General features: G+C 43.4%; 1 protein-coding gene across 1 annotated transcript in view; it reads left to right on the top strand.

Moving 5' to 3' along the window:
- Positions 1-24,719, top strand: part of kif21a (kinesin family member 21A) — a 41,817-nt gene that overhangs the window by 6,366 nt on the left and 10,732 nt on the right. The window contains exons 2-22 of the mRNA XM_070906943.1: positions 10,864-11,149; positions 12,952-13,134; positions 13,884-14,024; positions 14,169-14,300; positions 14,532-14,702; positions 15,458-15,573; positions 16,044-16,239; positions 16,354-16,543; positions 16,739-16,805; positions 17,710-17,913; positions 18,454-18,531; positions 19,711-19,798; positions 19,878-19,992; positions 20,747-20,935; positions 21,411-21,610; positions 21,995-22,102; positions 22,182-22,250; positions 22,392-22,537; positions 22,887-23,031; positions 23,697-23,891; positions 24,052-24,153. Of these exons, the coding sequence (XP_070763044.1) occupies positions 10,864-11,149; positions 12,952-13,134; positions 13,884-14,024; positions 14,169-14,300; positions 14,532-14,702; positions 15,458-15,573; positions 16,044-16,239; positions 16,354-16,543; positions 16,739-16,805; positions 17,710-17,913; positions 18,454-18,531; positions 19,711-19,798; positions 19,878-19,992; positions 20,747-20,935; positions 21,411-21,610; positions 21,995-22,102; positions 22,182-22,250; positions 22,392-22,537; positions 22,887-23,031; positions 23,697-23,891; positions 24,052-24,153 (3,121 nt within the window). The remainder of the gene's footprint in view (positions 1-10,863; positions 11,150-12,951; positions 13,135-13,883; positions 14,025-14,168; positions 14,301-14,531; positions 14,703-15,457; positions 15,574-16,043; positions 16,240-16,353; positions 16,544-16,738; positions 16,806-17,709; positions 17,914-18,453; positions 18,532-19,710; positions 19,799-19,877; positions 19,993-20,746; positions 20,936-21,410; positions 21,611-21,994; positions 22,103-22,181; positions 22,251-22,391; positions 22,538-22,886; positions 23,032-23,696; positions 23,892-24,051; positions 24,154-24,719) is intronic.

Here is a 24,719-nt window from a genome sequence, read left to right as displayed (position 1 = left end):
GAGGTGGTATAATAAAAAGGTTGTACTCTCATGTAACCTCTCCGATGGGGCAGCAACAACAGTTATTACTGATCAACAGTCCAAAACCCAAACATTTACAGTGATGAGGATACAGAGAAAAGTGGAAAAAATTCATACAGTTCATGAGCAAATATTTAGCATTTTTTGCTTAATAAATATACAAAAGTGTTACTGATTACTTTTCTGTCAATTCTTCTTCTTCTTGTTTCAGTGCTCATCTTAGATACCACTGGCTCAGCTTTAATGAAACGTGGAGAAATGAGCCTTACTGGCATTATGTTGTAATGTATAAAACATTACACGCTGGATGGACAGATGAAAATTTACTTTCATCGTTTTAGTAACGACAATGATTAGATGATTAATCAGTTAGTCAATCGACAGCTGATTAATTGGCAACTATTTTGTTAATTGGTTAATTGTTTCAGTTACTTTTTGTCATATCTGAGGATTTGTGGTGTGTTTGTTGTCCTAATATGAGAGTAAACTGTATATCTTTGTGTTTTGGACAAAGTAAGGCATTTGAAGATGTCACCCTGAACCTTTCTGACATGATAGACAAAACGATGTGAAATAATCGCCGCTTGACAGGTGGCCCTTGTTTTGATATTGATGAAACTTGAAGGGGTGATGCATCTCAACACTAACTGACCTGCATCATTTGTGGAGGACAACATTTTGAGATCTGTGTGGCAACAACACAACACACACCTGTCACACCTGTCGTACAGTGAGGTCGTCGGACGTCTTCCTTCCTGTGTCCGACGGTCTTGCACCTAAAAAGCAGGCGTGGATTAAAAAACGGTGCTGAAGGCAGCATATGCAAATGAACCTCCACCACCTGCTGGCGTCATGTAGCAGCTGTCTGAATCTGCATATTCATGAGGTGTTGGTAATTTGAATTTTGCTGCAGGTGTGAACACTCAACGTGGGTGGTGTCTTTGTTAAACGTCGCAGTGTTGATTGGCCAGCCGCCGGCAAGTAATGGCAAAAAAATAGAATCATGTATCTGACAGAGATGCAAATAGTTAACTGTGGAGCCAAACTGACTTCCACTCGACCTCCAACGCCATGTTTACCTAACCTATTATCTGCTATCTGGCTGCCTTGAAAGCTGCACATGGCGGCAGGCTGATGTGTCCCACACATACACTTGCTTTTGTGTTGCTGGCCTGTGGTTGACACAGAGATGGGACTCCTGTGTCAACACCACATGGTTGAATGACACTGCAGTCCAATCCTGACTCTGCCATGCGGGCAGTGAAGTGGAATTTTACACACCGTTATTATTTTTCTTTGGTAAATTCGATGATATCAGTGGTGTTTGACTGAAAAACAGGTGTGTGGTATTTGCAGCCGAATCAAGGAGTGACTGAAATGGGTTTTTGTATTTGCAGTAAAATTTGTGCAATTTATTTTACATCTTTAATATTTCTCCTTTCCAAAAAACAATCATTTTTGTGAGTTTGGGAAAGCTTCTACTTCTTCAACAGCATTTTAACGATTTGTGACACCAAAACTTACCCGACCCATCTGGTCTGTTGCTTGTTCTTTAGGCTTTTAAATGCTCAAGAAGTGTTTTAAGGGTCTGACCATGAACCTCAACGTCCCCAGTTCCCATCCGGCTTCCCGTCTCTCTCGCCACTCATTTACTGTCATCTCTTTAGTGTGGGCTAACTAATAAAAAAAAGTAATTTAATGTAGACTGTGTTTCTGTAGCTATCCCTGTATTGAATATTGGTACTGAATGATACAGTTAGCTGATTGCTAACCTGATATATAGGTAACAGACGGACGTGTTACTGCTACTAGAGGACGTCATACACCTGAAACACCTGACCTAATGTCACGTGAAGACCAGCTCTAGTTTTGGACTGCAGTGCTGGCTATGCATTTTATGAAAATATACTTTTACAATATGTTTAAAAATCATACTTTTTTGTTCAACAAACACATATATCAAGACCAATATCAGACCTGGATGCCTTCGTGTAAACGTGTCTTCTCTGCTAGCCGGTATTTGTACGCTACCCGTCTCCACGTCCGTATAGTTAAATATCTTTATGCAAAATCAAACAGCCTGAGAAGACGGGTTTGTGATAATAAAGATGTTTCTGATATTTAATTATTCTGCAGCTGGGACATTTCACAGCGAACTGCAGAGAAACAGTATGATTTGACTCTTTGTCGCAAATATCTGCAAACTTTCAAGTAACAAATCCAATTGGCTTTAATTTACATCCTGGCTCATTTGTATTTGGACGGTCAGTATGACTCTATATCTGAAAATAAAACAAATACTATGTAAATCAAGTTTCTCTTTTAAGAAAATGAACCTTTTTAGTTGTGGAAGTGAGCAAGTGTTATACAGTTAACCTGAATTAACAGCTGCTTTCTGGTGGTTAGCTAGTTATCGTCAGGCTAATTTAACAGAGCAGCCAGTGCTAATGACAACATGCCACGAGCTGGCATTATTAAGAATTAGATACGAGTGGCGTTGGATGTTTAGAAGCACAATCCGCTGTTTCCCACCAAAAGATATTTTTCTCCACCTGACAGCCGTGTTTTGAAAATTGTGCCGTTTAGAGGAATAAAGGGGTCGTGTTCCCTGCAACGCTGACCCCAGCGCGCCTGCCAGTTTTTCCTCATCATGTTGACAGCTACAGATGATCCCTTGCTGACACCTCCTGTTGCCTAACCTTTCCCTCCCCTCCCCGCCCCTGATGATGATGATGGGGTGGTCTGCTCCCTGACCCTTGACCTGCAGGAAGCAGCAAAGCCGTTATCAGCGTGCCACGGGGACTTGGCGCAGCCTTGTTTGTTTTTGAAAGGCACATTTTCCAAAAGGCTCACAAGCTGGAGGATCAGCGGGATCAGCGGGATCTCCGTGCATACCCAAAGCTTTATTAGACGAAGATGAACTCAGGTCAGCGGCGGGGAAGAGTCGGCCTCCATGAACCTGGTGTGCAGATTATAAAACGCAGGCGTTGTGGCCTGGCAGTGGCCTGGGTGTCTTGTTTGTGCCAGCTCTGGCCTCGCGTGAAAATACGTGATGAACTTGTCGTCTGTGCTGTTGCTCTGTAACACACCTCGCGACGAGTTCCTGGAGGTAAAACCATTTTCAAAATGAGCTGCACATTGCTCTGGTTAGTAATCAGGAGGTGGACAACTGAGCCGAGGAGACCTGTGGTTACAGCTTTGTTAAATAACAGTAAAACAAACACATTTCTATCTCATGTCGATGAATATAAACATTTGTTTTTCTTAAATGTTGTCGAAACATCAGCAGCTGTATGATTCATATAAGATACAGTCTGTATTGATTTAAATCAGGAAATATCTGATTAAAGAATAAGTAAAGATCTATTGGAGGCCATTTTTATTTACTTACTGTCAGTAAATTTTGTGTCTCAGGTCCTTGACAGCAAGTCAAGTCGTACGTCTTTACTAAGCGAATTGCAGGTCAAGATTCAGGTCTTTCACAAGACCATTAAATGACACATCGGTACACATTTTCCTTTCAAAGCTGTGTTGATGCTGTTTTTGTTACTTGGCTTGATAACTTCATACTCGTCGCAGTTGGATTTATTTATTATTCCGCGACTGTACCTGCAGGTCAGGAAGTAAAGCCTTTTTATTAAGTCCAGTCTCGCAGCCGTCAAGTCCGAGTCAAGTCTCAAGTCCTCATTTTAGTGGCTTCAGCTCTGTTCAGGGGAAGCTTGCTAGTGAGGTTTGATATGAGGATATAAAATACATAATATAAAATATCCCTCTTCTCTTGAGTTGTCAGTTGGGGTGTCTGGTAATAAGGGTGTAAATGTTAAACTCTTTTTCTCTAATATTGTATTTCTGTGCAGGAATGTTCTGGTTTCATCTCTTAAGCTTTGCAGGAAGGATTTGAGTTTAGTCTCCTCAGAGTAGAACGAGCTGTTACCTGTTTAAGGATGAGGCTGTGCACTCATGTCAGATTTAGAAGTCTGTTGTCAAAACAACCTTTGTTTGTGTTGAAGTGATTAGAATTAAATTCAGATGTTTGACAGTTTGTGTGTCTTTCCTGTCTGAATTGAGGGATTGAAGGTTTTGTATGATACCTGCACAACTGATTTTGAGCTACGCATTTGTCAGCTTCCATAAAAATGTCTTATTTTTAGCACTTGTTATTTGAAAATGGTTTGTAATTTAATAAGTAATAATGAAGTTTGACTTAAAATGTAGTCGCTGTGCTGAATTACAGCTACTGACTCACTGATGTCCCTTTTTACAAAACTGGATTTAATGAATGCAGCAGCGGCGCTGAAGAAGGTCTTGGAACTTGACCTGAGGCTAACTCTCTCTTCCGACTCCACTTTGGGCTAATTAATATTTCATATCCTCTAAACACCAGTTGGATTTTTAACCCAGACTGCGTTTGAGGCTTTGTGAAATTAACAACCAAAGCCTGGTGAAAAGAGGTGAAATTATCCCTGTGGGTAAAGAATAATTATATGATGCTCCTGCTTCAGTCACGAGGACGGAGGCACAGAGAAAATGTTGGCAGTGAATGAACCTCCTCCTGAAGTCTTTGACGGGTGGCAGGATGCTGAGCGAGTTTGTCTCTGCCCCTCCTCCTGGCGTCTTTTAGTCGGCCAGACCAGCGAAATATCCTGCTGGGATCGGATTATGACTTTAATTCTTGGCTTCCATTATCGGTCACCATGGCAACCCCATCCTTTATGTCACGCAGAGCACAGGCTGTTTCAGTGCGGCACAGACATAAAGACATATTAGTACAGTATTAAGGGCGTATCGGATCTCCACAGATATGAAAGTTAAAGCTTTAGTCCGTGATGGATTTGTGTTTGACCGTGGCACAGATCGCATTGTGCTCGTGGTTTTCGTGCGGCTCTTCTGTGGCCTGGTGGTCGGTGAAAGTAGACGGTGCTCTGAGCTCTTTGTCTGGTGCAGTAGGTGGTCCTGTCTGGCTGAATGGGCAGAGCATGAAACCACTTCTAGGAGGGTTTTTGATACTAAAAATGTACCTCCTCATTGTACTGAAAGGCCCCTTTCTTCTTTTTAAAGCATCCACCAAAGCTGCAGAGGATCTTGCTGATGGGTCTTTCTTTCTTTTTCGTTTCTTTTTTAATTTTTCCTGCCAGGCAGTTTAGTTTGAGGCTGTAGCCAATCTGCAGTAGTCAGCAAACACGCTGTGAAAACCAGGACTGTATATTCATATCCACTTCTGTGTATTAATGTGCTGCCTCACTCGCCTCAAAATACACACAGGCTTTAAGTATTTCACAGTTCCCCAGATATCATCCAGCTCCCACAGTGTTAAGTCCTTCTCTTTAAACCTGCACACGCCCCCCCCCCTTTGACATACACCCCCAGCTCAGCTCTGTCGCACTAATCCCCATTCTGCAGAGCTGATTTCTTCATGTATGTGTAATATGCAACCGCTGCCAGCATGCAGTGTCTTTGTAGGATGGCAGTAGGAGTAGAGTATAGTACATTGTAGTGCAGTTAAAGTATGATGGTAACAGTTCCTCATTAGTTTGTGTTGTGTGTAAATGCAGTGTTTAAAATGAATGACAAAGATAGTAACGAACTGCAGTGAAACATTTTTCATTTATTAATTATAGAAAATGTTTTATTCACCAGGAAAAGTAGTTTAATAAACAGTAGACTTGTATACATCCACAGAAGCCTCAATGTGACAGTGCTGGATATAAAAGTGAAATGGAGTAATGTTACCCACATACTGTACTGGAAGCACAGCGTGCTGTAAAGATTTTTGCCTGAGAAATACTGTCTGACTACAAGTTGGAGGTACTGCTCCTCCAGTTAATGCAGCTTTTTCAGTAGTTTCATATGGCAGACTGTCCTTCACAAACAGTGATGTGGTCAGTGTCATTTCTCTGGTTTTGGACCTCCTGTGGTGTGTGAAAGTCCTTTTGTGATGTCGCCTTACACGCAAGTTGTATTTTCAAGTACTTTAAGTGGTCTGACCCACGGCCCCAAGGACAGATTGGTTTGCCATTGTAGGACAGTGATTGACAGGAAGATTAAGACAACCAACAGCAAAGAGCTGCAAAGGCAATTAAGAACACGTTCCTGTAATTTGCGACTCACCTGACCAGTTCTGAATCGTCCTGATGTGTTAACCCCACCCCTTCTGGCACATGATGCCTTGTTAAACATTGTTTTCTGGTGGTGAGAAAGGAAACGGACGAAGAGAGCGATCAGCTGCCCTATCACGCACTTTCTCTCTTTATTACCTTGTCTTTCTTCTGCATATGCTCTTCCTCTCTGACCTTCACACCTTGTCTCCTCTGTGAAGGACGGCGAGACGTTAACGCCTGAAGTCGAGCGGGCAGGTGACATCATCCCGAGCAGCCGCACCGCTGCTCTCAGCAAACCTCCACATAAAGATCAGGCCTGTCTACTCTCCGGTCTGCAGAGACCTCTGGGAGTGGAGCTTTTGTGTGCGTGGCTTTGATTTTTTTTTTGGCTGCGAGTGCACGAACAAAGGTTGCTGTGAATCTTTTCTTCTCTGTATCTCCGCAGTATTCAGGCTCTCTGCAGTACTGTGAAAAAACTACGCCTTCATGAAGTTAGTGTCTATCATAGTACTGTGATGGTATTTCATGCGTATGATGATTTAATTCATTTTCCTTAAACATTTAATGTTCACAGAAGCAGAATTGTGCCATAAAAAAAAGCAGAAGAAATACAAATACCTCTAAAGTAATGACAGGCTTGACACAATCCTAAAGATATCTGGGTTTCCAGAGTTTCCTGACTGCTAATAGTTTCTTGAAATACTTTTTTTCTGTCTGCATGGATTCCATCTTTTTTATTTTAGTAATTTGCTGACAGCTGTAGGTGAAGCACACACCTCTTCATCCTTCACCCCTCCCATGCACTGATGTGCGGCACCCGTAATGATTTATTGAGAGCAGTGAGGAGGTTGGAGGAGTTGGGGGGGCGGGGGGGGCGTGGTGGCAGGTTTGGGCGTGCTCCGGTGTTCACAGCTGAACCAACAGCTCAGAAAGAAGCAGTGAACGGGAACAGGAAGTTTTAGGAAGTAAACAGCCGTGTTTTGACGGACGTTTCTGGACAGACTTGAACCCAAACTGGTTAAATATAAAGCGTCAAATGTCTGTGTTAGTTGTTTCGGACCCTCTGCGTTTTGTATCTTGACTCTACTGGCTAACCGATAGCCAGACATCAGGTCTGTGCCACAGAGACGTCGTGACCCCCGACCCTGACCCTCATCTGAACTCTGACCTCGACTCCCCCACTAACGCTCCAAATCCATCGGCCCTAAAATAGACGAGTCACCACAACTGTTTTTTATGGCTGGTGTCGATACAGCGTGGCTCAGTTTACTGTGCATTTTACAGATTGGACCACATTGACATCCATTTCCCCTTTGAACATAGTATTACTCACTTGTATTTTTACAAAATATCTACTTACTTCCCGCTAATGAGCTGGCCATGAGGCCTTATGTAGTGTTTTGGCAGGAATATTCTTCAGATTTTCCTCAAATGTGTCTCTCTTTGTTTAAATTACCACATTTTGTAAAACAATATATGTTTATACCACGCTGATACAACACAGTACATCTGAAAGTCGGCCATGTAATTGCCAGCTCTTATTTTCTTTAAGCTAAATCTCCTCCAAAAACCTGATGGCACCAGCAGGAAGTCTCATTGTTTACATGCAGATGAAAAGAGAATAAATTTGGGAAACGCCGCCTGAGTCCCGGGTGTGAAAGTACTGTGGGAAAGTGTTGAAACAGACAGGATTACACACCCAATTAGTGAGCTAAATTGTCTGAAACAAAGACCCCCCCCTTGTGGTTGCTGGAAAGGATTAGATTTCTAGAAGTCTCTCACAGGCCGAGGAAACATGGAATTTGGTTGAAAATGGTGAATTTGACATGGAAGCTAATTGATTTTCTGACTGGGATCACGTTTATTGTTCATTAAACGGCGCCGTGAGGTCCAAACAATAGAACACGAGCCGAGAAGGATTACAGAGGAGATTTGTTTTGTTTCTCCGTGTACTCTCGTTCAAAGAGGGTTTGTATCCTGAGGAAGCTCAGGACTGCTGTGTGTTGTTAATCACAGAAAGGTCCGGAGTTTCCCCGACAGGAAACTGTTAAACTGAGGGGGTAACACATCTTCTCTCATGATCAATTTAATATTTGCCTTTTTTTTCTTTTTTTTATATAATGTAATTTATATTAACAATATTAGTAGAGGGGATATTTGATTCAGGTGAGGTATAAAACACTGTGGGAAACCAGGTTTTAACCAGATTAGTATCATAAATATAAAAAGATGGTGATTGACATGCCTAGACTTAAGACTTCTAAGTCATATAACGTGACTTTGGTGAGCCGTGCACCTAATTTACTTAAACCTAAAGCTTATTTTCTTCCAAACTCGACTTCTAACGTTGGTTAAAACTAGCTAACCCAAGCAAAACTACCCCCGGGGACTGTCGGTGTCCATTAATACTGAAGCAGCTTCTTGGCGTGCTGAGTTGGCTCCGTCTCTTCTTCTCCTTGTCTCACATGATTTGTTATGCTCATATGTTTATATTTTCCCATGCAGCTTTTTAGGCCGGCCCGGGGAAAACCTTCACATGAAAGTGTAATGATACGAGTGCAACGGAAGAATGAACCTAAATTCCTCGATGACCAACATTACGAGGAGTCGAGTTTCAGAGATACGGCAGCCTGGAAGTGAATATAACAGCAGATACGACAGGTTTTTAAGGCGGTATCTTCCGTCTGTGTGTATGTAGTTATTTGCGGACCCGTCATGACCTCCAGGCAGGACATTACCTCTCCTCCCTCGCCTCCGTCCAGACGTGTAATCCTGCAGCCTGGTCGTCGCTGTCAGCGCTGCGATCCAGTGTCACGCAGACGGACACAATGGCCGCACTGTACTCCCCTCACAGCATTGTTCTGCCCTGAACTTGGAGGCACAATGAGGCCCTTATCCACTCAGGACAGGGAGACCGGCAGGGCCCGCTGTCAGGTGCTTTTCTTCCGAGCTTGTTTATGAGCTGAACTCATGAGGAGAGTTTGAGAGGACAGAGCGAGTTGTCGTTGGGTTGCATGAATCGGTTCCTGATGAGATGGTACAACAGCAAAGTCGTGGTACTTTAGGTTCAGGATTGAGAACCGCGACGTTAGAGTGTGTTTGTGTGATGAAGCACGGTACATCAAAGTAACGATTCGGTCCCTGCAGACATTTTCCGTCTCTAAATAACTCTGAGGAACGTCTGAGTGGCCTGAAACATCACTTTGATGAAATGACTCAATAAACGTCTTGAATGTAAGAACAGAGTGCAGACGCTGAGCTTCTCAATCTACCTGCATAAGAAATGATGGAGGTGTTTTTCTGCTATAAAGAGACTTTTCGCTCGGGGTAAATAATAATAATATCATTACAAATAGTTTTCCAATATAAGTGTATATCACAAGATGACACGTTAAAAAATGATGTTATGCTTTACATCAGTCAAACCTATCAAACTTCAATAAATCAGTTTGCTTGAAATCATTAATTTAAACAACAAAATAGTGTCAAATGAAAACGAGTTGAGTCGAGTTTTGAGTTTTAAGAGTTAAGAGAGGATCGGACGGTGAAGTTGGACACTCGTCTCAGGTTTTCACTGTCTCCCCGTCTCTCTCGTCCCCTCGTCCTCCTCTCTCACTTGCACATTAAACTAGTTCATCCCGACCAGATTTCAGTTGGCCAACATTCAGGATTACTGACGTTCAGCGTTTCAGCTTTGTGAGACTAAAGCAGAACATATTAACCCAGCTGGCAGGTTTTATGGGACAAAGTACTGGGTCAGAGTAGGATGTTGACCCCCCCTCACATCTGCGGCAGATGAAAACGTATGAAATGACAAAACACGTTCAGTGTGTTGCTGTGATTCAAGATGGTCACAGTGACATTTGCCTGTGACACAAGAAGCAGAGAAATAAGACTTTGTGGAGCTCTTTACGTCCACAGGAGGCTTGTTGAATGTGTCCCTAATGGCCGGGTGCCAAACATTTGCTAATGCAGCGTTATAATCACCATGCGTGAACAAACTGTGTCTCCAGCTCACTGCGTACTGAAGCAGCTCCATGATTGCTTACTGAACTCATTCAGCAGCGTGGTGAGAAAGACTGTGATTCACAGGTTTGATCCCCACAGTAACCACTGCACTCAGCAGCAGCTGCAGTAGCTGTGCATCCTGTTAATGTGCCCTTGAGCATAAAAAGGAGACACTCTACCTGCTCTGTGTGAATTGTTCAAAACTAGACTGTAATGTTGTTGGTAAGACCTGTTTATATTCCCCACCAAACCCCCTGTTATTTTTTAATGTGTTTTAAAAGCCCTTTGTTGTATGTAAATGAGCAATAATGTCATAATGCTGCACAGTTGCTTCTGTAGTTTTCTTTTAGTTTGATTATGCATTCAGCGTATGAACTAAAGTTTTTGTCAATGTTCTCCTTTTTTATTTTGTTGAATTATTTATAATTAAATTGCATATAGACAAATAAAAGATGGTTATTTGGCTCAGTGGTTGTGGGCTGTGTGATGCCAACAGTGTCTCCTACTTTAGGCTGCATTCTTCTTGCCCAGATTGAATTAACATATAACATATTAACATAAGCTCTCGCAAATGAGTTAAGGAACCTTTTTAAAGGGGGCAGTAGTGGTGTTTTATAACAAAAGGGTGTTTTTAAATGTTTCAAATTATCAGTAATGAACAAATAGTTGAAGTAACCCTTCTGTCTGACGCTTTGGAAATGTTTCATATGTATGTATATAGGTGTACCTTATAAAGTGGTCAGGGAGTGTACCTCGTCATTGTGTTCCTCAACAAGCTCTCTGTTTTTCTTTGCTGTAGGATTCGTCCTCAGCTGGCCCGGGAGAAGATAGAGGGATGTCACATCTGTACATACGTGATGCCCGGGGAGCCTCAGGTGATCCTGGGGAAAGACAAAGCCTTCACCTACGACTACATGTTCGACATGGACTCCCAGCAGGACGACATCTACACCAACTGCACCGAGAAGCTGATCGAGGGCTGCTTCGAGGGCTACAACGCCACCGTGTTTGCATACGGACAGGCGAGTCTTTGTCCTCCGTATCACAGCTGCAGTGCTGATGCTGCTTTATAGCCGGGTGCATGTAGGGAAATGGGCTCTGTGCGTTTGTGTGGAGGTGGAGAGTGTTGACATTTGGATAAAAAAAAGACCAGAGGAGACATTTCGGAAGGAAGGTACAGCCAGGCCATAAAGACGGAGGGGGAAAGAGCTAGCCTGGCTAACATGTATTGTGTTAAGACAGAGCCAGGCTAGCTCTTTCCCCTTGTTTCCAGTCTCTATGCTGAGCTAAGCTAACTGGCTGCTGGCTCCAGCTTTACATCATAATAACAGATATAAGAGTGGTATTGATCTTCTGTCAGCAGGAAAGCAAATAAGTGCATTTCCCCAAACTGTACCTTTTATAATTAGAATGTTTTCTTTAATGTGTATGACAATATGACAGTTTGTTGATTGTATTTATTTTGCCCCAAATCACAATTTTATTTGGGAGGGCTTCACACTAAAACACCCTCTATATCCTTGGATAAGTAAAAATACTCCAGCAATGAAAGGAAAGAGAGGCCTCTGGGAGAGCAGCAGAGGGGGATCCGTCCTCCATGATGAATAAACATGCAGTGAGAGTACACAGAAGCAGCATCTGTAGAATTACAATAGAGCAGTGAATCCCAACAAGCGGTACTTGCAGCCCAGGGGTACTTTGTCAGTTGTCGGGGTTGGGGGTGTGGAAAACTTGCAGAGGAGCGCTGCTTTATGAGGGAAAACAAGCTGAAAGTGTCACCCTGGGCTTTGGGAAATTCTTATGGGTGTTTTTCAATCTTCAGACATTTAATAGATTAATTTAGATAAAACTCTGCAGATTAATTGACCCTGATAATAATCATTAGTTGCAGCTCTACGCCTCTCTCGCTGCCCTTTCCGCTTCCCTTTTCCTCTCGGCCTCCATCACCAAGTTCACCACATGGAAATAACATGCAAGTTTGGGCCTCACAACCCCACTGCTCCCCTTTACCTCCCCCACTGCTCAGGTTGCCGTGGCGACAGAGCTCCTGCTGTACGGCGCTCGCACGATTCAAAGTGAAGTCAAGTGAACGCACACCTTTTTAGACAGCTATACATCTTTAATGCGTGTCCGTGTTGACCCACATCTCCCCGGTAACTGCTTCTGGCCTACTTCTGAAAGCACATTCACACAGACTGCGGTCGGTTTTGGCCCGGATCAGACCTGCTTGCCTCGGTGGCTTTACAGGGACTAATCTAGATTTAGACCGACCCACTCGGCTGCATCACAAGAACTCTGCCTGGTTGGGTTGCAGATATAAACGGACAGTAATGATGTGGAGAGTAAATGTTATGCCTCGCCATAAGGACTTTGGTATCTGTGTGTTCTGTAATGCTAAACATAACATGCTAAACGCTAGCATGTGTTTTCAGTGTCTTAAAACATGATAAATGACAAATTGAAGAGCAAAGAAAAATTGCAGGTAAATGAACAACAGACTCAGCTGACCAGATTGAGACGGCATGCTTTTTTTAAAGAGACAGAAGTCACCTTTTTTTCTGGACTGGAAAAACTCGCTCTCCAACTGCGTGCAAAGCCCCCAGGTAAATGCAATGAGTTCCTGTCTATCTCTAGTGAATGTCAAAAGAAGGAGTCAAAGGAAGTCAGAAATAGAACGGCAACGCAAAGTAAAAGCAGGTAAATCAGGAGTCTACATGGCTCTCGAGTTCCCCTTTAAGGCAGCAGAGTTTTTACATTTCATGAACGACTTGTGTTTAGTTCTTTTGTTTGTATTTATATTATATTTTTCCTCCTACCCGTCCAGACGGGTTCAGGGAAGACCTACACCATGGGGACGGGCTTTGACGTCAACATCTTAGACGAGGAGCTCGGTATCATCCCCCGCGCCGTCCACCACCTCTTCAAGGGCATCGAGGAGCGGCGTCAGGCGGCCCAGGAGCAGGGGCTCCCCGTACCTGAGTTCAAGATCAACGCCCAGTTCCTCGAGGTACACGTCCAGCATCACCGCTTCATAAACATTGTTTTTATAAGATGGAAATGATAAACTAGATAAGCAAACAAAATGTAGTCTTTGTTTAGCATTGGGTCAGGCTTTACAGAGACGTCATGGGTCAGGCTCGTATCGTTGACACTGCTCGTTTAACAAGCTTAGACACCAGCGCTCCATCATTTGAAAATATCCGTCTCTAACAATTGAAGTGCAGCAGCTGTCATCGGGGGAGGGTTAGGAGGGGGTGGGGGTGGTGTCTCATTTAAGAGTGAACAGGAATGATGTGAGTGGACAGTTGTGCCGGTCCATCAGACTGCGACAGTGTTCAAATTCCTAGAGAAGACCTGGAACTGGAGAGGTGGATTAGAGCCGAGAAATATGGACGTGCACAGAAATCAAACACGAGGCAGATCGTTTCAGACATGAGTCTCCCAACAGTTACTATTCATGCTCTTTAAAGTTCACCTTTTTTACATGGCAGTTCATTTCTTTTTTGTTTTGACTGAAACCTACATAAAAACCAACCGTTTTTAGTCAACAATAAGCTGCAGCTGTTGGTCTCGCTTCTTTATTTTGGTTCTTGTATTGGTCCTAAATGCAAGTCAAAGTAGTATTACCAAGTTCTGAAACATTTTGAATTTGAAACCTTCAGATATTCTGTGAAATTCTGATGATTTAATCCTTGATTTAACGTGACGTATCTGCCTGGTTGTATATTTTGTGTGTGTTATTTTGGCTCCCTGTAGCTTTACAATGAGGAAGTCCTGGACCTGTTCGACTCCACACGAGACATGAAGCAGAAATCTCACATCAAGATCCACGAGGACGCCACCGGAGGGATCTACACAGTAGGAGTGACCACACGGACCGTGTCCTCCGAGGCTGAGGTAACAGAGTGTGTGTGTGTGTGTGTGTCTTTGCCACCACAAATACACTTCCATTCATTTATTAATCATATATTATTAATTCCTGGCTGATTTGTTGTGTTTGTTCCCAGCTGTATCAAAGTGTTTCTCTCTCTGCCTGTTCAGATGATCCAGTGCCTGAAGCTGGGGGCTCTGTCTCGCACCACAGCCAGCACTCAGATGAACGTCCAGAGCTCTCGATCGCACGCCATCTTCACCATCCACCTGTGCCAAGTTCGCGTCTGTGCCTCCGACAATGTTAGTGCATTCTCAGCGTCACTTACAAATACGACACATACAGCGCTTCTGCTACAGAGGGATTAAAAGTGAACTTCTACGTTTAAATTTAGTATATTTTTAGATATTTTATCAGTAATTCTTCACAACGTGAAGACGACACCGTTACTGGAACATAGACGGTCAGGATACTGCTGCGATATCGCAGCGCTGAGTAACTAACAAGAGTTTGTGTGTGTCATTGTCACTCAGCAAGAAACTGAGACTGATAACCGAGTCTCCAACGGAAACTCGGAGATGGACGAGTATGAGACGCTGACGGCAAAGTTTCACTTTGTGGACCTGGCCGGCTCCGAGAGGCTGAAGAGAACCGGAGCGACGGGCGATCGAGCCAAAGAGGGCATCTCCATCAACTGTGGACTGGTGAGCTTCTCCTTCCTGTGCATCACTCCAGCTGGGTTTGTAAAGTCACTCAGTGATGCAGAGAAGCCAGAGATACTGATCTTCTGGACTTCACTGCCATCTAGTGGTGGAATTTCATGAACGTCCATCTGCACTCAAAGCGCTCCAGGTCATCAACTGTGCAACAGGAAAAGCACAGAAGAAGGACAAACGCATGTAAACATCTTATCATTAAAGCTACGAGTGGCATGATTTACTGAATGAAACAGGATCTCTACTATTGTACCCAACAACAGGCAGGAGCTTCAGTCTGAATGACTTTGAACATGTTGACTGCAGAAAGACTAAATAAAACCTCCGCTGCAGCGTCCTAAGTATTTGGTATCATTTGTAGGATTTAATTTGACATTATCCCTGTCATTGCAGGGTTTCCTCTTCTTCATTAGCTTTCTGGAGTATTCTGAGATGTGTTTTCCAAAATGGAGAAAATCAGCACCATTGATGAATTTAGTGGTAAAGGCAGAAACGACCACGGACCCACTTTAGAAGTGGATCACACAATTTTCTGCATTTGCTTCCACCAGACTGAGAGCCTTTAAGACTTAACAGATGAGAATAATCAAAAGGCCCTCATTTGGTTATTGATCCAAAAGAAAAGTCGTGGAATAAACAGCGTTCATGTTTGATTGAGATGTATTGAGACCTATATGAATTCTAGTTTCAAACTGTACATAGTAAACTGCTGCATCACCTTGAAATCCTCTCTGTTGCTGCAGCTCGCTCTGGGGAATGTAATCAGTGCTTTGGGTGACCGAGGCAAGCGGGCCTCACATGTGCCTTACAGAGACTCCAAACTCACCCGACTTCTGCAGGACTCATTAGGAGGAAACAGGTTGGTGGACAACTGATTTCACCTTTTCTCCTCCATCTGTGTCATTTTCCTGTTAGTCAACTTCATGGACTCAGAGGGGTCTTGTGGAGTCTTGGCCGTCAAAGGAAAACAAAAGTTTAACCCCACAATTTGTCATAAAGATATTAATGCAAAAAATGAATTGCAGAATAAAGGAACATACGAAGATCTTCAATAGAAAGTTTGAGATGTTTATTAGACTGTTGCACTCATCATAAATGACGTAATAAGTACCTGACCCTGATAGCAGTTCTTAGTACTAAAGCACACGCAACTATTGATATAAATTGTTTGGCGAGGAACAGGAAGAAACCTTTTAAGACTGTCGTAAACTGGAATCAAAATATTATCACTGATGTTTCCACATTGCAAAAAACGTGCAGTGTTTCCTGGAGCAAAGCATTCTGGTCCCTGCACATTAGTAAATATCCGCCTCCTCCTCCTCGTCTCAGCCAAACAGTGATGATCGCGTGCATCAGCCCATCCGACCGCGACTTCATGGAGACGCTGAACACGTTAAAGTACGCCAACCGAGCCCGGAACATCAAGAACAAGGTGATGGTGAACCAGGACAAGGCCAGCCAGCAGATCAGCGCTCTGAGGACGGAGATCGCTCGACTGCAGATGGAGCTGATGGAGTACAAGACGGTAAGGAGAGAGGAAGAGCTGTAAATGTAAGGGTGTATATTTCATTCTGGAGAGTAACAAGCTGTCCTCTGTGTTGCCTCCTCCTCCTCCTCCTCCTCCTCCTCCCCCCTGCAGGGTAAACGCATGGCGGGTGAGGACGGTGTGGAGAGCTTCAGCGACATGTTCCACGAGAACTCCATGCTGCAGACGGAGAACAGCAACCTGAGGGTGAGAGTGAAGGCCATGCAGGAGACCATCGATGCCCAGAGGGCGCGGCTCACCCAGCTGCTCAGTGACCAGGCCAACCAGGCCCTCGCCAGGGCAGGTAGGCCGGAACCTGCAGACTCAAAGTCTTTTGAGGATTGGGGTTATTTTCTCATCGTTTTTTTCTCCATCTCTGGTGGGAAGTGATCCATTCTGCTCATTGCAGAGTCACAGAATTCAGTCTATTTAACATTCACTTTGGTTAGAAAAGCCTTTCTTCTCTTTCTCATCTAAAGTCGTCTTGATTCTCTTCCAGGTGAAGGCGGAACTGAAGAAATTGGAAACATGATTCAGAGTTACATCAAAGAGATCGAGGACCTCAGGTAAACAAGTCTGACTGTAGATCATGTACGTGTGCCCCGATGCCAGTCTACATACTCCTTCTATATAATACTGAATACTGAATCGTTTTTTTGTTTTGTTAGTTTGTGCACAAAAGTTTTTTTACGAACAGAAAATAATAAAATACCTGCTGATGGATGTAAATCTATCACGAATGCCGAACATTTTTTCCAAAGATTTAACACTTTGTGGGCATTTTTCTTCTGAAGACGTCAACAACACTTAGTAGTATAAAGAACAACTTCAATGTCAGACCAACGCGTTTCAGCTTGTGGCCTTCATCGGGGCCGGTCTGATATTTTCCCAGAGCTGGCTCACCATCTTTTTGCAATACGCTTTATTCCTGTTTTGCATTGCATTGTGGGACAATAGTGTCCATCAACAGGACACTTAAAAATCTAAAGAGTTTGTGTGCTTTTCATCATCTTTGCTCTACTTTTCCGGTGTGAATGCACTGCATACACAACATTCATAGATGTAGTATGTTGTCTGGAACTGGAACACAGTTGCTGCTGTTTTTTTTGTTTGTTTGTCTCTTGTCTATTTTGCCTAATATACTGAATATACAGTTGTGTACTCTGCCCCCTTATTGATCAGTGCTCCACCTTTCAAATTACTCTTTAAGTGTATGATGATACACATTTCCCTGTCAGCCCTCCATGCATGCGTATTGAGGATTTTTGGTCTCTAAAAGTCGGAAATATTTACCTAAATGAGAGACATTCAAGTGTAAGTGTAAGAGTGAGGAGACATGGAAATAATAGAGAGACAACATTTTTGAAATATGCTTTGGGCCTCCTCCTTAAGATTTAGTTCACATAACGACACTTAAAATGACAAAAGATGGTATATTATTCATATTTTAAAAATGGATTTCACCCTCAGAGCCAAACTCCTGGAAAGCGAGGCTGTGAACGAGCATCTGAGGAAGAATCTGTCTCGCGCCTCCAACCGTCAGTCGTTCTACGGAGGGCCCGGCTCCTTCTCCTCCACGGGGCTGGCCCCCGAGAAGGAGACTTCCGACATCATCGAACTCGCCAAGAAAGACCTGGAGAAACTGAAGAAACGTGAAAAAAAGAAAAAGAAAAGGTAATAAGACTGTGGTAGACGGTTACTGTGTCAGTGGTCTAGGATTGGCTGTTTGTTGCTGGTGTGCAGACATTTGTGATTTTATCCGAAACCATTAAAACATTTTCAAAGGCACATCACTGAGCGCTTCACCCAGAAGTCACTTTGACTTGTTTCAAAAAGAAGAAATATGGCAACAGGACAAGAGTTTGTAAGTTTAAAAGCCTGTTTGATTTGTAAACAGAGACTCTGTGCAGTTTTATTGACTTCATTTATAGGCATGAAACAGTTAATAATAGTTAGTCATGTGGATTAATATTAGGACAGTATTCTTGTGCTGAGAAACGTAGGACTTTCACTGCGAGGAGTAACTCCGGAGGAGAAATCTACAGCGTTAGAGGCTGATCAGGGGGTCCGGGTTCTGCTGTGGGCCACTTTAGGGGGGGATAAAGGTGGGATTTTCAGTGCAGAGCTTCCTCTGACCATTCTTCCCTCCATTCTTCCTTCCTTCGTTCATCTCTTGCTTCCTTCTCTCGTTTGACACTTCACCCCTCCCTGAAGACTCCAGCAGCTGTTGGAGGAGAGAGAGAGGGTGGAAAGGGAGGAGGTGGTGGTGGTGGAGGAGGTTGAGGACGCCAGGTTTGTCAGAGCTTCCACCCTCCTGTTGCCATTCCCATCCTTTGCTTCCCCTAATTCAGCATTTCATTTTACTTTTTGTTTATTTTGGGCGGGTATTCCCCCACCTGGAGTGAAGCACGCTACCATAGACTTCCCTTCCATAAAGCACCATTTTACTATATAATCAGCTCTTATCTCTCTTCGAGATCTTCTGTGTGAACCCCTTAGCTCATTCCTTGACCCGTCACGCTACGTCCGTGCTTTCTATCGCATCTTTTTTTATGTTTTCACTGAATAGGTATTAAAGACTCTCCTGAACTTCAAAGTGTCTGTTATGAGAGATTTTCAACACAACACGGTCAAGGCTCATAACACTCGTGCTTTTATGAAAACATTTTTCTATTCAGATTATTAATGTTGAAGGTTTGAAATTTCCTAAATGTGTTGGAAGGTCCTTAAGGTCGAGCACACATGAGCAACATGTGTGTCTTCTTCCGTTTTGGTTTGATTTTGTGACTGTCGGTGTGTTGACAGTCACAAACGTCACCTAATCATCGCTAACCCTCTGTGGATAAAGTATTTATCCAACAGATCTGCTTCGCGGACATTTATGTTGCGCTGCATATTCCTCCCATGGTTTTTTACTTTGGCTGGTTTTGTTCCGACTCTGAGATGCCTCCCTCCTTTTTGTTTTAAAAAATAAATAAATAAATTTTAAAAAATACACTGTCTTTTCCACAAACAAGCTCATGAAAACGGAGCAGCGTCATCTCTGTGTTCAGCTTTATAGCTCCTCATGCCATGAGATAATGCTTAAGGCTCTCTGTGTATGTTTTATAGTACATGTAAACAGGGCATTTTCTCATAAAACGTGTCAAACATATAACATGGATAAATAGACATATTGCTACACAGTGAAGTCCATCAAAAAGCTTGTTTTCCAAAAAGACAGTGTAATTCCTTGATGAGAACTGTGCTATGCATTATGCAATTTACAGAACTTAAGCTGTGCCGACTAAAAGAATGAAATGTCTTTATCGCCCACAGTTTTGTTAGAAATATGCTTCTTGATTACGTGTGTTACAGTACCTGTGGAGGTGTGCCATGTGCGCGCCGTGTGTTCGGCTCAGTAAACGTTCATGGCACAGTCACAGAGGATAAATGACGCCTTTGACTCTTAACCACGTCTGAATCTTTCAGCGTCAACAAGGAGGAAGTTCCTGACAACGAGCAAGAAAAGGGCACCGAGAAGGAGATGACGGAGCGAGCCAATGAGGACGCAGAGATGGTACGGCTGCCTCTCGTTTCGCGTTCACGCTGAAGTGCGTCGAAGAGCGCCTTCAGGTATTAAGTTTGTTATCTTGCAGGAGGTCCAGGAAGGCAGCGACCACGAGGAAGGAGAAGAAGAGGAGGAGGAGGATGAAGAGGAGATGGATGTGGAGGAGAGCTCAGACGATTCTGACTCTGAGTCGGATGAAAAGGGTACGAGGGACAGAGTCCAGTCTTATCTCACTCATTCACCTTAAGGAGCTGCTGATTCTCCACAAGGGGGAGCTGTTCAATCACATTCACAACCACCCAAGATGTGTTAAAGATGCTGTCCCTCATAAGGAGCGATGAAGACTGTGGCTGTAACATTTATATTATAAAGTACTGTAAGATGATACAGATGTAATATCCCTCAAGTACTAAAGTAACTACGGTGCAACTCTGCTTTGGTATACTGGGGGTCAGGTGCCTTGCTGAGGAGGCCACTGTGTTGTTGTATAGATGGAGTTACAACCCAGAAACACAAGGGAAGCAACATAATGCCGACGTAATGGGCAAAAGTAAAGCAATTCATTTTTTAAATGGCGGTGAGATGTTTACGAACTGAAATGAATTTGTTCCAAACTCAACAATGAAAAGCACTGAGGCGAGCAACACAATAATCTCCTCACTGACTGCTGAGTCAAGGCTGATAATATAAGGATTGCTGAGAATTGTTAACTGTTGTCTTGCCAAAGGGGGCACTTCATATGGTTGGCGTTTAATTTGCAGAAAACAATCTCACGTTGATAGCAAACTTTTGGTACTTTACTAAAAAAAACAAAACAGAAGTGATTCATTGAACAAAAGAAAAGATTTAGAAGAGAAAATAATGCTGTAAAAGCATCTTTTAACACCAAAAACAAAAGATGCTGTTGATTTGTGACTGTGGACGGGAAGACTTAACCTGATCACGTGCGTCCAACAGAGAACTTCCAGGCCGATCTGGCCAACATCACCTGTGAGATCGCCATCAAGCAGAAGCTGATCGACGAGCTGGAGAACAGCCAGCGGCGTCTGCACACGCTCAAACAGCAGTACGAACAGAAGCTGATGATGCTGCAGTGCAAGATCAGGGACACCCAGCTGGAGAGGGACCGCGTCCTCCATAACATGAGTAAGACAAGATGCCAGAGGGGGGGGAGTCATGTAGCGCTCAGTGGGAAGAGCATCGCACTCTGCTAATAGACTGTACATCACTCAGGCAGTTGTGCCTTTCGATCAGGTCATTTCAGTCTTAAAGCGGAGTATATTTAAGTTCTTACTTGTGTTTGGAAGAAGTTATAGCTCATTTCAGTTTTTGTTCTTTAGTAATGAAAACACTTTAAGAGCTTCAGAGAATCCTTTAAAGTCAGTTGTGAACTCGCTCCGACGATGACAGTTACATTTATGTTTATCAGCACTAATGGATCAAAGCGTTGCCTGGTGCCGATTTTAGCTTGTCTAATAAAAAAAAGAGGCTTTTTGACAGCTGAAGATCAAGATTTCTGACTGTATAAACCATTAGAGAAAATCTGTGTGTATCTGCAACACCATGTGGGCGCTATGTATGAAACTCTTCCAAATAAAAGCGATTGTTTTTATGCTTTCAGCATCAGTAGAAAGCGGCACGGAGGACAAGGCTCGCAAGATCAAGGCCGAGTATGAGAAGAAGCTGAGCGTCATGAACAAGGAGCTTCAGAAGCTCCACTCGGCTCAGAAGGAGCACGCCCGCCTGCTGAAGAACCAATCGCAGTACGAGAAACAGCTGAAGAAGCTTCAGATGGACGTGGCCGAAATGAAGAAGACGAAGGTGTGACTGCTTACAGTTGTTGTCCGCGTTGAGGTTGATCGTGACTGTACTGCAGTGTCGTCTTTTCTTTCCTGTTTCCTGTTGTGTTCTTTGTTCTCTAGAGTTAAGGGGGCTTTGAATAATTTGCTTCCATTGAGTTGCATCAGAAACATGTTTGTCTCCTAACTGTAACTTCCTGCACATGTCCATCTTCAGCACGCTTTGTTTTAAAAACAGAAATGGGTGAAAATGTGCAGTAGACTCGTTGCAGACAGTAGTCAACAAGCAGTTGCTCCATCAATCAAAAAGATTTCACAAATCATATGAGAACATTCACAACCGAGTAATTTCTCACTTTCTCCATATATATGTGTGTGTATAATGTGAGTATTTTCGATGTTCCAGGTCCGTCTCATGAAGCAGATGAAGGACCAGCAGGAGAAGAACAGGATGAACGAGTCTCGCAGAAACCGAGAAATTGCCTCCTTAAAGAAAGACCAGCGCAAGCAGGAGGTCAGTGACGGCGATGTCCTCTTCAGTCGGTGCCACGAGGTCCAGTATCATCATTTCACTGTTTGTGCTTTTGTTACAGCACCAACTAAAGTTACTGGAGGCTCAGAAAAGGCAGCAGGAGCTTATTCTGAGGAGAAAGACTGAGGAGGTGAACATGTTTTTACACAGTGTGGATTGTACCTATACATAATATATGCAGAAATACTTGTGATGCATTATAGATGCAGAAATATGTGGTGTGCTTTTAGTGTTCGCCTGTCCTCACTTCTCTGTTTGCAACGTGTGTCAGGTGACCGCTCTGAGGAGGCAAGCCAGGCCCACCTCAGGTAAGGTCGTCAGGAAAGTGAATCTCCCAGAAGCAGTGCAGGACTCCCCCCACAGACCTCCATCTGGACGGATGTACTCCTCCGGCAACGCTGCTCCCAACGGCACTCGGTGAGTCTGTGTGCGCTCAAAGGGGTGTTCAGTGCACGTTAATGTTTCCAGATAAGGAAGGCTGCTACTTTTAAAATAGGCATTAACATTAAAATACTGTCCATGGAGGTGAGACATTTAACATCTACACCATCGTAAGTCACCCCTGGAAAAGAAAATCCTCTAAATCCCTCAAATGTGACATAAATCTCTCTTTGCACAGAATTCAATGCAGACTCCTAGTTAACCCGCTCTGTTACATTTAGCTCTTTTACATCACCCCTGAATGTGCTTAGTATTTCATCCTTTTGATGAATCAATCACATTATTGACTGACGCCGTGTATGTGTGTGTGTGTGTGTGAGTGCAGGTCTTCCTACAGGCGTACAGTCGGCATTTACTCCACAAGAGTCGCACGCAATAAATGGCAGTCTCTGGAGCGGCGGATCTCTGACGTCATCATGCAGAGGATGACCATCTCCAACATGGAGGCCGACATGAACCGCCTCCTGAAGGTAAAGCTGCAGCAGTCGTGATCTGTCGATTACAGAACTGAAGAAGGATAACGAGCAGGATGTTATCAGCTCGAAACACCAAAGGGAAAAGGGTAACATCGATACTGTCAAGCGCCCTCAAGCAAGGCGCTGAACGTCTCGTCACAGGAAACATGTATGAGGCTGTAATAAATGTGACTCTCCTGTAAATAATGACTCTTGCATTACCAGAAAGGGCAACAAATGGACTTACAAAGTGCAAAACCTTCTCAAATAGTAGTACACAAAACATTACATTTGATTTGTTTCTGTTAAGACTGTACAGACAAATGCTATATATATAATATATACTTGTATAAATTCTCTGCTGAATCAACATCGTCTGGCATCAGAGAAGCATGAGAAGCATCTAGCAGATGTCTGAGGGGGCTGTTGACATGTTTAAATGTCATATTCATCATGTCATATTTCCAGCCTATGCTGTTTATCCAGTGAGAAGTGAGGGGTTATAAATCCTGACCTTGGAGGAGGCTTTAATCACTGCTACATCATCATCAGTGGCATAACTTTGGGATCAGGGAGTCTGTTACTTCCTGTTTACCTTGGCCTTTTTCCCGCTTACATTTACACATTTAGAAATAACTCGGTTCTGTCGATTTTCTGACGAGTCTGTTTTGTGTTCAAAGCAACGAGAGGAGCTGACCAAGCGCAAAGAGAAGGTCATCAGGAAGAGGGACCGGCTGGTCAGGGAGGGGCCAGAGGCGGAGAAGGCGGTGCTTCCCCTGAACGAGGAGGTGGATGCGTTGACGGCCAACATTGACTACATCAATGACAGCATCGCAGACTGTCAGGCCAACATCATGCAGATGGAGGAAACCAAGGTGAGACCGGCTGAAAACATTTGGTAGCCTTAAAGTTAAAGGAAGGTGTTCTTAGGAGATATTTAAGAAATAGAGCATTTCAGAGAATCAGATCTTTTTAGGTCTTATTATTATTTTAGTCAAAGATGTATGAATTCACGCTGGTTTGTGTTTTTTCCAGGAGGAAGGCGACACAGTGGACATCTCCGCTGTTGTCGGTTCCTGTACTCTGTCAGAAGCTCGTTTTCTGTTGGATCACTTCATGTCGATGGCTATCAACAAGGTACCAGCCCCGATAATAGTGTCCATCAGGGATAATCACATCGGTACAATTAAAGGGGACCTGTTGGTGTTTTTGGTGGTCGTGCCTCGCTGATTAATTACTGTACAAAAACACAACTTTATTCACTGATTTTGGTGAAACTCGATCCAAATGTTTTCTGGTTTTCCCTCTGATGTCCTCGCTGGGATTTTCATAGTTTCCTGATGAACAGAAAGCTTTAAAGTAACCGCTAACTGCTGCTAATTGTAGCTGCCGTTAGCTCAGCCGTTGGAAACGCAGCGTTCAGAGCAGTCTAAAGTCACAGGGATTACTTCGACATACGTTTACCTCATTATTTGAAACTTCGGCAACGTTTAATGGGAACATCTGACATTGTAACATCATATATGACAGAAAATAAGGAAAAGCATAATAGGTCCCCTTTAAAATATCACCACTGTCTGTGTTTATGGCTGTTTTACAACATGAATAAGAAGGTCAAGGATTCTTGGGTACTTTGGTCCCTGATAAAAAGCCTCGTCTCACTTCAGATCCATTACTACATATTTACACATGCAGTTATTTGA

The sequence above is a fragment of the Enoplosus armatus genome, chromosome 6 (genome assembly GCF_043641665.1).
Source record: "Enoplosus armatus isolate fEnoArm2 chromosome 6, fEnoArm2.hap1, whole genome shotgun sequence".
Lineage (NCBI taxonomy): Eukaryota > Metazoa > Chordata > Actinopteri > Centrarchiformes > Enoplosidae > Enoplosus > Enoplosus armatus.
The sequence above is the reverse complement of the archived record's forward strand: the minus strand, read 5'-3'. Positions and strand labels throughout refer to the sequence as shown.